This window comes from Microtus ochrogaster, chromosome 7 (genome assembly GCF_000317375.1).
Source record: "Microtus ochrogaster isolate Prairie Vole_2 chromosome 7, MicOch1.0, whole genome shotgun sequence".
NCBI lineage: Eukaryota > Metazoa > Chordata > Mammalia > Rodentia > Cricetidae > Microtus > Microtus ochrogaster.
The window spans coordinates 83825831-83837275 of NC_022014.1; the positions used below are offsets into that span (position 1 = coordinate 83825831).

General features: G+C 51.8%; 1 protein-coding gene across 1 annotated transcript in view; it reads left to right on the forward strand.

The window, feature by feature from the left end:
• The window catches only part of Aspscr1 (ASPSCR1, UBX domain containing tether for SLC2A4), a 41702-nt gene that overhangs the window by 8907 nt on the left and 21350 nt on the right, over positions 1-11445 (forward strand). Inside the window, exons 5-7 of the mRNA XM_005350889.2 lie at positions 5799-5856; positions 7401-7474; positions 7771-8197. Coding sequence (XP_005350946.1) covers positions 5799-5856; positions 7401-7474; positions 7771-8197 — 559 coding nt within the window. The remainder of the gene's footprint in view (positions 1-5798; positions 5857-7400; positions 7475-7770; positions 8198-11445) is intronic.

Genomic DNA, 11445 nt, shown 5'->3' on the forward strand with positions numbered 1-11445 from the left:
TGCGCCACCAACGCCCAGCTCCTAGAGATACTTTTTAAACATGGAGTATTGGATAGGGAGTGATTTATGCCCAGCTTTCTCATGATATTATGGATTGAACCTAGGGCTTTGTGCATGCTAGGCCTGTGTTCTACCACTAATTATATCCTTAGCCCACTCTTCACTTTTTACTCAGCGTGTGTATGTACACTTGCCAATTCAGGTGGATTGACTGGCCAGTAAGCCTCAGGGACCTTCCTGTGTCTGCCTCCTGGCATTGGTATTACAGGTTTTACCCCTAGGCCCAGCTTCTTCATGTGGCATCTGGACTTAGATGTTCATTTTATGTGGCAAGCATTTTCCTGTCTAAGCCATCTCACTGCCCACTCCTTTTACTTTTTGAGACAGGGTTTCACTTGTTTGCCCAGGCTGCCCTTGAACTTACTCTGTAGCCTAGGCTGGCCTTGGATGCAGAGTCTTCTTGCCTCAGACTACTGAATGTTTGCATGCTGTCTTCTGTTCCCGTCTTTCTTGTTTGTTTGCGATTGCCACAAATACTTTGCTGAAGATCCTCAGTGTCCCTTCCTGCATGCTGTCTCTGTTGAGTGGCTGTGGCCTCCATTCGTCTGCCTGATGTGTGTACCTGTACTGACAGGCCCTGCTCCTCATTGTGTGGCCTGCACAGGCAGAGCTAGAGTGGGCCACTCAGCTCCCTGCCGTCCTGCTTCCTCCCTCAGGATAAACTCAGAGATAGAATTACTGGACCAAGAGGTAAGACACCCATGAATTCCAGTTCTGAACTTTGAGACCTGAGCTGCTGCCCGCTCATGCCCCATGGTAGGTGCATTTCAGTGTCACAGTGAGGGCAGGGACTGTGTAGCAGGGACAGGTTCATCAGTGCATATGATGCAAAGCAAGTTCCAAGTGGGGAGTCCAAGGCTCTAGGTCTCCACCTCCTTGATGCTTCCTTGAATGCCCATGGGAGTGCCAGAGATTGGGCACTGAGGTTGTCATATCGAATATAAAGCATGCTTTGTGTATATTTGTTTGGGGGGCACTGGGTGGCTTTCTGGACTGGAAGTAGCAGAGCTTTGGAAAGTGGTTCTTTCTGGTCTGAGCCACCCCCACTCAGACCACTGGGGATGCCTTGTAGGCCACAAGTGCTGGTCATGGACATAACCCAGAGCTATAGAAACTATATTAATGAAAAAGTAAAAAGAAATGTAATTAACTTAATTGATAAGTTTAAGTACATCTAAAATGTTACCCTTTAAAGGTGGGTGGTGGTGGTGTATGCACTTGGGAGGCAGAGGCAGAGGTGGAGCTCTGTGAATTCACAGTGAGATCCAGGACAGCCAGGTCTACACAGCATAGTGAAACCCTGTGTTGAAAAACAACAACAACAACAACAACAAAGAATGTTATCCTTTGAACATGTAACCAGTTGAAAATTAGGTTATTTATGATTAGAGGCTTTTGAGGATTTATTTATTTATTTGTTGGTTTTTGTTTTTTTTTTTTTTTGAGACGGGATTTCTCTTTGTAACCCTGGCCATCCTGGAACTCACTCTAGACCAGGCTAGCCTTGAACTGAGGCATCTGCCTGCCTTCTCCTGCCTCTGCCTCCTGAGTGCTGGGATTAAAGGCATACACTGCCATGCCTGGCTTGAAGATTTGCTTATTTCTGTTTTTCATGTTTTTGTCTGCATATATGTGTATATATGTATGTATATATGTATGCTTGGTATACATACACATAACTAGATGTTATAGTGGTATCATCCATAACTCCCCTGGAACTGGAGTTAACAGATACTTGTGAGCCACCATGTGGGTGCTGGGAACTCAATCCAGGGCCTCTGCTAGAGCAACAGCGCTCTTAACTGCTGAGCCGTATTTACAGACCTGGAATGAAATTGTTGAAATTTGAGAATCTTACTTAGAGCTCCAGCCAGCCCTAGTTGCTGCCTCAAGCACTAGCCAGGCCTGCTGTCTACTTCTCTGGTCGCTGACTCTGATGTCTGGTGATCACTGGCCACCCAGATGTGCCCATACTTGCTTTAGGGTCGTATGCTGGAGCACCGTCCAGTGGTTGGGCAAGACACAAATGGAAACACGAGTGTCCAAAGGCTATAGGAGTGGAGATTAAGAATGTGTGGGGCTTTCTTTGTAGCGTGACCCAGGCCTCCTGCTGTGAGTCAGAATTTACCACAAGTCCGGAGGTCCTGCGGCTATCCACTGAGCCCGCATGGGTGTGTAGTCAGTAGGGCCAGTCCAGCAGGCCACATCAGGCAAGTGGGCACCAAGAAGTGTTGAGTAAGACAGACGAGAGGGTGTGAGGGGCTGGGAGGACGTGAACTGGAGGGTGTGCTTACTCGGGCAGGTTCAGACTCTGCCTGTCTGCGCCCCCAGGCTGCTCTCCGAAGTCTGCTTGGGAACACGTGGTGATTTGTTTGTTTGTTTGTTTGTTTGTTTGTTTTGTAAGCGTCCTGAACTCAGTGCAGAGGGGACTCGCCCTCACTGGGCCTCTTCTCCGCACCTGTCCTACGTAGCCCAAGCCCTTTCTCTGTCCACCCCCAGCTCTTGAGTGATTAGCTACAATTCTCAGGAGAGCTGGGTGATTTGGGGGGTCCACAGGGTATGACACGTGGAGAAGACTGTGGGTGAGCACAGCACTTCTGGGGCTCTGAGGTCAAGCCCTGTGGCCATATTCAGGGTAGATTTGGTACCAGTGGGTAGCAGCTCAGCTCCTGGCTAAACTATCTGGGTAGGACATAAAGCTTCCTTCCTTAGACTTGTGTAGGCTCAGTTGTCTGGGCCTCCTTGTTCCTCTAGACAGAATATGAGCCCAAGGGGCTCCACTGTCACGGGGCACTGGGCACTGGGCACTGGTACCTCGTGCTCTAACGACTTGACTTCACCCTCAGAGGGCACCTAAACCAGAAGTCATACTACCTGTGTGTCGTTCTTGTATTTGGGGACATGGTAGTGCCAGGCTTTCCTTGGCAGCGCTGATGTTAACACCGTTCTGTGTTAGTGAGGTCTGAACAGATGACGTATACACACATTGTAGACGGTGCTTGTCCCCAACATAGAGTGCTCTCACTAGGAGCTGAGCCCCAAATACCCAGACTTTCCACCCCTGAGGGGACAATGAGCTTTGTGGTGGGTGAGGCATGCTTCTGAAGCCATCAGCAGTGGCATCTCTGTCCTGCCAGGGGAGGCTTGCTGGTCTTGGAGACCTTGCTTGATACCATTAACACTTTCCCTTGTGCCTAGGGGCATCTCTCATGTGGGTGAGCAGGCTCCATAGACGCCCTTAGCCACCCTCTCCCCCGTGGTACTTTCTCCTCTGGAGCTTGATGTCCTGTGGTTCAGTCTAGCCTGGGGGAAAGAGTAGACCTGTGAAGTCTGTGGGGCGTGATGGTGTCCCCACTAGTGTATGAGGGGATGTCTTCCAGTCCCACCACCAGGACTGGCAGCTCTGCTTGCTAGGCAGGGGTGGCAGGCCTGGAAGCTATTTTGGCTGCCCCTTCCTGGGCCTGTGGCCACATGGCATGTTTACACACTGCTCCTCTCAGACTGCACGAGGGAATCTGATCCGCCCACTGCTTGCTCTGGAGAAGCTGCACATCCAAGCTGGCCACTGTCTGATAACTTGATGTTGGGCTCTGTCCCCATCTGTGGTTTGTTATCCTATAATACCCAGGTAAGGGCTCCCAGAGGGATACTGCATTGACTATCCCCTTGCTGCTAGTTTGGGTATTCAGGGTCAGGTGGCCAGGCAGAATGGCCTTCTTGCAGGAGTGTGTTGTGTGTCTGGTATCTGGGAGGCAAAGTCTCTTAGTGTTCTTGTCTTCCTTCCCAGTCTGTATCTTTGTTCTGTAGCTTGTCGTCTTGGGCCAGGAAGGGTATTCCCAGTACAGGGACACAGTGACTCGTGTGAAAGGCCCTACAGTTCTGCTTGGCCTTGTATGGAGGGGATACCCACATGTCGTACACATCCTCTGAGTCAGAAGCCTGGCTTGCAGGGTGGGCTTTGTGGGCTCCTCAGACTCTGTTGTTGTCTTGCTATGCTGGCAAGGCCTCTGGAGACAGGTGAAGCAACAGTGCTGGGCCTTGTTAGGAAGGGCAACTCTCCAGGAGTGGGGACATAGCAGGGCAACCCCAGAGCTGAGTACCTGAGTACCAAAGTGACACACAGGCTGCAGAGGTCTAGTGGGCTTGGGCTCAAATTCTCATCTGCTTGTCTGCTGTCCTTGCTGTGGGTTATGGGTCTGAAACTCAGTCCTGAGCTAAAGCTTGGATTTTGTTTTTGTTTTGTTTTTTAGGTTTTTTTCTTTTGTTTTGTTTTTTTCACCAATGCCAGGTTCATACCTGTGGCCCTGACCCAATGGAGCTGTGTTTGGCACACGTGTGCCCCAAAGGTCCTTTGAGCACTTGGTGTTGATCACGGTTTCCAAACGAGGAATCCGTCCTGTACATGTGTCTTATATCTAGGCTCCTCACATGCTGGCTTCTACCTCTCCCTGCCCTGCCCTGTCCAAGCCAACACTGACCTACTCCTTGCTTCCTGACTTCTGGCCACCAGCTCGGTTCCTCGTGACTCTGCTCATTGTCTGGGCCATGATGGCCATGAGACCTGGCTGCGGTGTGGCCCTTACCCACGGGCCCAGCTTCTTCCTGTCCCTTTGGAAAGCTTGTTTTTACTAAGGTCTGAGATGGGACCTCTCCCTAAGAAACTAATCCTGTTCCTTTGTCATGGGCACTGGCAGAGGAGATGCTCAGGACCTGACTAGTTATTTTGTGTGTGTGTGTGTGTGTGTGTGTGTGTGCGCGTGCGTGCGTGCGTGTGCGTGTGCGTGTGTGTGTGTGTGTACTGTGCTTGGGTCCAGCCAGTGCTCTCTGGGTGCTTCTTGGGGCTCCATGTTTAGAGTGGCGATATGTGGAGAAAAGAGAAAGGGGCCAAGTGCTTGGCCCTCAGGGCATTGTTTGAGAGGTGGTGATGTTGATAGAGATGGTAGAGATGGAGAGTGGGGGACTGCGTGTCTGTCATCTGTCTGGGCTCTCCAGCCCCTTTCTGCTCTCTGCCTTGGCCTCAGCTTGTCAGTGGAGCTGAGTGCTGTGTGTGACTGTCTGTTTCGGGTAACTGTCACCTTGGGAGCTAACCCTGTAGACATCTGGTTGTGCTTCATAAAGGGGCAGTGCTCCCACTCTCTGTGTCCAGGCACAAATGGGACCCTTGTGCTTTCCAGCGAGGACACGGTGGAATCCAGTGCAGTCCAGTCCTTGGGATACTGGGTCAAGTCCCAAGCTGTCGGCCATTATTTCAAATTGCCTGTGGGTCGAGAGCTCTCTAGCCCTTCTGGGAGCCTGCTCCCCTCCCTCAGTCCTACTGTTCCTCTGGGGTCTGGGCTCATGGACTAGTTCATGGCAGTGTGTATAGCCTTGGGAATCTAGGCTGCTTACAGTCTGCTGAGTGGATCTGTGTCCTGAGCTGCTCTTGGTGTCAGCTCCAGACTCAGGACCCTCCGGACTGCTTGGAGGTTTTCTCCTTCAGGCTCATGTCGTGTGGTGGCCTTTTGGCTGGAGGGGTTAGGAGGAATCTTTGGCCATGTGCTGATGACTGAGGCTGCTCTTGGGACTCCGTGCAGCCCTTGGCGGCTTCCTTCCGGAGGTTATGGGAGGATATAAGAGAGAGTTAGAAAGGCTGGGGCTGGCTTCCAGAGGTCTCAGGCCCTGAGCCTGGATCCCTACAATTTCCAAGATGCTGGGTTAGGGGCCCTGAAGTCGTGATGTTTTCTTTATTCTTTCTACAGGGAGCGTCTGCAGCAGCTGGGGGAGAGGACCCCCATCTGTGTGTACATGAGGGATGAGGTAGGTGTTGGCCATCGATTGCTCTCCTGCACTCCCGCAGCCCAGCCCACTTTTCAACCTGGAAACCTCACTGACTTGAGTCTTCAAAGCAGTGGCGGGAGCAACAGCTCCTGAAAGCATGATGTGTTCTGGGGAAAAAAGCGGAACAGCCGGCTCCACTGGAAGCCGACCGCGGCTGCCTGGGCTGCTTCTGAAACCTCCCTCAGTGCCCTGTTTGTTTTTTCAGCTTTTCTCAAAGCCGGAGAGTCACAAAAGTGGTTTCATTTTAGTAAATATTTGCTTTGCTCCATGTTTTGATCTTTCTCAAAACCGAGTGCAGCGTGGCGCAGGCAAAGCTGGCAGTGAGGCTGGGCTGGCCCGCCAGCCCCACCCGCCACCGCGAGGACCCTCCTAGCCTGGGTCCCCTGACCTCACAGGGGCTTTTTGTTTCTTTCTGGCCCAGTGCCTTGTCCTGGCTTAGGCAAAGGCATGTAGTTTCTGTGGGTCCTCAGGAAGGCCCTGGGGTGGGACAGGACTTTCTCTGTTATCCCCATTTGAGATCCCTCACCCCAAGGCCATGTGGGGCATGGGGAACTGTGAAGGGTGCGGGAGGCTGCTCTGACCACACTCTTCCTGTGAAGAGATGGACCACGGGGCCCCAGGGATCCAAGCCTGATCATCCTGCCTGGCCACATACTCTGGGTTCTCATGCTATGCATGGCTGTCTGCCCTTGTGGACAGCTCCTCAGAGGGCCAGCATTGGTTCAGTGGGTGTGGCCAGTCTTGCCTGAGCCTTTTGCCCTGAACCAAGTTGTCAGAAGTGACTTGGGAGAGGGGAGGACCTAGACAGACTGGGCAGTGTTTCTGAAGTAGCTGAGGCTGGCGATGGTGGAGCCATTGCCACAGTCAGATGGTGTGCTGACAGGGCTCTATCATCCCGGTCAGGCCCTGCTTTCTGATTTGGGGCTCCTACAGCTCAAAGAGTTTTGAAGAGTGGGTGCCACCACCTTGCCTTCGGTCTACCAGACAGGGTGGACTCTCTTTGTGGCCTGGTAGACACCTGTGTGGTACTGAGAAGGACCTGTCTGGAGCCCCCAGGGTCAGGTTGCCTGCTGCCTCTTGCCCATTGTTGTCAAGGGTCACGATGCCCACTGGAGTTTGGTGGCCTGGGGCTACGACAGGTTAAGAATTCACAAAGGTACTGGGGGCCCAGTGGAAATGCTGGCCAGTGGCGGCTGTAGAAGCTGGAGCTCAGGGAGTCGTTGGGAGGATGGGGCCTGCAGTCTGCCCTCATCCCCAAGATGCTGGCCAAGGAGTCATCTGTGAGTCTTCAGTCTCCTGTCCCTGAGCATGGGATTCTGGGTTGCTGGACATCCTCAGTTAGTCTGCTCTCTCTAGACACAGTGGGCTCAGTGCACAGCCGAGGAGACAGACGGTCAGCGGGTCCTCACCAGCTTCAGACCAGCTGCACACAGACCTTGGTGATTTCCCTGGGGGATTTGACCAACCAGGGCTCAGTAGGGAAGGATCCAGCCGGGGGCCTGTGTGTCCTTTGTTTTCTGCAGGTGACCGGTAGAGCTGCCCTGCAGAGCACGACGCTGCAGTCCCTGGGCCTCACGGGCGGCAGTGCCACTATCAGGTAGGGGCATCGGAGTCTCTAGGCATGGGAAAGGGAGCTAGGTGTGGCCCGTGCCTGTAATCCCAGCTCTTCAGAGGCGGAGGTGGAGGTCCTAGATGGGGAGATATGGGAACTGGGGTTAGGAGTGTGGGTGGTGCTGCCCTCTTGGTGCTCGGTGTCCACAGCTGCCTACAGGGACCACTCCTCCCAGCCCTTTTCTCTTTTCTCCTCTGGAGAGAGACGTGGATTTCAGAAGGGACCCTGAAGGAGGGAAGGACCACTCTATGGTGTTAGACTCACTTTTTTGCTTCTCCCAGGTTTGTCATAAAGCAGTGTGACACCACGGGCAAACAGGAGCCCGTTGCAGTCAGGAGCAAGCCCCCAGGAAGTCCAACCTCCTCCATGTCAGCTGACCAGGCATCTAGCAGCCCCTTGCTTCCTTTGAACTCTGGGGAGTTCAGCAGGGGAGACCTGAACCATCAGGGTGATGTAGGCACCTCAGGGAGCAGCCTTGAGAGTGGCCCAAAGCCAGCAGATGCTCGGGCAAAGCAAAGCACAAAGGAGTCTGCATCCGCCCCGTTTGTTCCCTTCTCTGGTGGGGGTCAGCGGCTGGGGGGCCCTTCTGGGTCCCTTCGATCTCTGACATCATCTGCCAAGTCACCCAAGTCTTTCTCTGGCCCTGGGGGCCCTTCCAAGCCCAAGAAGTCAAAGCCTGGTGAGGAGCCCCAGCAGGAGCCTGAACTGGTAAGAAGTAGACTGAGCCCCAGGGCTTTCTCCCGACCAAAACTGAATGCTGGCCATTCTGGCTATGGTGGCCATAGGTTTGCAGGCATCTCCTGGGAACAGGGCTATTCTGTCTGGGCTTCCCATTTATGCGTTTGGAGCAGTGAACTGCCCATATCAGCATCAGCATGCTTGTGCCACCTAGAAGGTTCGAAAGGGTGACTGAGAACAGCAGCAACCCACCTTCTGCCTGGTTGAGAGGCTTGGATAAGGCGAAAGTGGCACTGAGTATTGGTTGTCCCAGGCTTGGCATCTTTCCTGGCATCTTCCTGTTGCTGGGCAGCAGGTTTGAGGCATAGATGGTGACTATGTTAGGTAAGAGTGGATTGTGTAAGAAAGGCAGAGAAAGTGTATGGATTGGGATATCCATAACCTCATGGAAAGTTTACACTTCCGTGGGGAGGAGAGAGCGGGGTTCGCTTTCCTGAGCCCTCGGCAAACAGCCCGCCCGGTGGTCCCTGGTCTAGAACGACTCGTGCACTGCTGCTTCCTATCTGGTGGGCTTTCTTGAGGACGAGCTCACTGCTGTGCTGGGTTCCCATTGCAGCACACGGCCATTTAATTAGTTTTGCAAAACAGTTCTTTATCGTTTTTTCCTGTTTTTGTTTTTTTGAGACAGGGTCTTTCTGTGTAGTCCAGGCTGGACTTGAACAGAGGGAATGGAAGGTGCACCACCATGCCCGGCGGAGCTCTTTATCTTAGTTCTGTTTCCATCTTTGAGCTGCAGCTGTTGCTGTCACCTTCACCCCATTTGTCCATGATTCTCTTTATCAGACCATGCTGGTAGTGAATTATTCCTGCTACCACTCAAAGACTGGAAGAATACTTCTGAATCACTCTTAATGGACAGTTGAAGGGCTAGGATGTGGCCTTGTGAGCACCTTTCCCAGCCTGTGGTGGCGCTCATACCAGAGACTACCTTTGCACCATGTGTGGGTGTGAAGGTCCATGCCAGGTCAGTGTCCAGTCCCTCTGTCTTTCCCGCATTGGCTGATGGTCCAACAGAAGGACATTGTGTTCCTGCTCTCAAAGCTGGTGTAGTTTTCTGTTTGGCTCATATTTAAAACTCTGTAGCTTAGACAGAAGCTCCCACTGACTTGTTGGAAAGTGGAATGCCGTGAGTGTTCCCATCTGCACTCACTTCCTGGTCCAGGTGTGGCATTTGCTTGTCCTTAGGTCCTCTGGGCAACCCCAGAGCGCCCTACATGAGTAAAACTCCACTGAAGGTTTCCTTAGATGCATTCCCAGACTGTCAGCTCAGCTCCCTCACAAGCTTGTCCTAAGAAGGGCCCAGTCTTCCAGAGTCCAGCCAAGCACGACTTCATTCTCAAGACCTGTGGTTTCTTGTGTAAGGGCTGGAGAGGGTCTTTCTCTGGCTAATACATTGCCTGAAGTTATCTCTGGGCCAGGCTATGAGGTGGCCACGGCCTAGAGCCTTGTGTTTGGCTTCCTAAAGGAAGACAGCTGTTTTACAGACAGGATTATTTATTTATTTTCCTAAAAATTTTCAAGTTACTATTACTATTTTTGGGGGGTTTTGTTTTGTTTTGTTTTTTAATGACAGGGTTTCTCTATGTAGCCTTGGCTGTCCTGGAACTCGGTCTGCAGACCAGGCTGCCCTTGAATGCACAGAGATCTGTATTGGGATTAAAGGTGTGTGCTATCACCACCCAGCTAGAGTTATTGTTTTTTAAAGACAAGGTCTCATTATGCAGCCCTGGCTGGTATGAACTTGCCATGTTGATCAAGTTGGTCACTTCACTCAGAGAGCTATCCCTATCTCTGCCTCCTGAAGCCTGGGATTTATGGTATGTGCCACCACACCCAGCTATGTTTTCATGTGTGCACATGTATGAATGCATGTTTTGTAAGTACATAGGCACAAGTGTGCATGGTATGGGTGTGCTATGACTAGGTAGGCACTGTGTACTCAGGCTTATGAAAGCCTGAGTGGATGTCTGGAGTCAACGTTGATCGATTTGCCACCTGATTCATTGAGTCAGGGTTTCTCAGTCTACCTAGATTACTCTGGAGATCCCCGTCTCTGCCATTGGAGACTGGAATTATAGTTGGGCTGTCATACCCCCCTGGTGACACTCCCCCTTCCCCCGGTCAAAGACAGGGTTTCTCTGTAAAGTCTTGGCTGTCCTAAAACTCATTCTGTAGATCAGGCTGGTCTTGAACTCAGAGATCCGCCTGCCTCTGCCCCCTGAGTGCTGGGATTAAAAGCGTGTATCACACCTGGCATTTTATGTGGGTCCTGGGGACCTGAGATCCCATCATGCTTGCTGAGTGAGTGCCATAACCAGTAAGGCTTCTCCTTAGTGCCTTTGTTTTTCCTTTTTGAGATGGCTCTTGAGCATGTAGGCAGGGTGACCTTGAATTTATGATGCTCCTGTTTCATCCATTCAAGTGCCACCAAACTTGACTTGATATGAGTTTCCTGCCTGGGATATCATAGCAAGGCAGCTTCCTGGTCCTCAGACCCAGACCCTGGACCCAGTCTGGAACACAGGTGTAGACAATGTCCACACTCTCTCCAGAGTACCCCTGCTCTTACTGTGCCCCCTAAGACACCGCAGGGCTGCTGTTATACTGTTGTTAGTGTTAACATGGAGACAGGCTGACAGTGCGTATCTCCACCATCCAGGCCCATGGTTTTCATTCAGGTTTGCTCTGGGTTGGACACAGATAATGACAAAGACCTCACCTAGCGTTAGGGAGGGAGTCTCCTGGGGTCGTCCACTGCCTTTGTACCTTCTGCACTTTGCCTCTTTAGCCCTCTCTTCCCCTACTTTGGCCTTCTCCAGCATCCTGTGTGGTTTTTGGGGGGAGGGGAGGGCTCCTTCCTGTGATTGATGGATGTACGCTCTGTGATATGATCCTACACACTTTGGATGCTGACAATATCTTGACATGGTTCACACCAACCTGCAGTCTTATAGCTCCTCAGTGCCTTGGGCTGTTGGCTACATCTAACAGTTGCCAAGGAGATGACTGTAGAGTGAGTGTGTATGTCTGTTAAAGCTATGTTTTACCTATCCATCCATCTGTCCATCTATCTATCTATCCATCTATCCATCCATCCATCTATCTATCTATCTATGTACTATTATTATTATTTGTTTTTTTTTGAGACAGGATTTCTTTGTAGCTTTGGAGCCTGTCCTGGAACTTGCTCTGTAGACCAGGCTGGCCTCGAACTCACA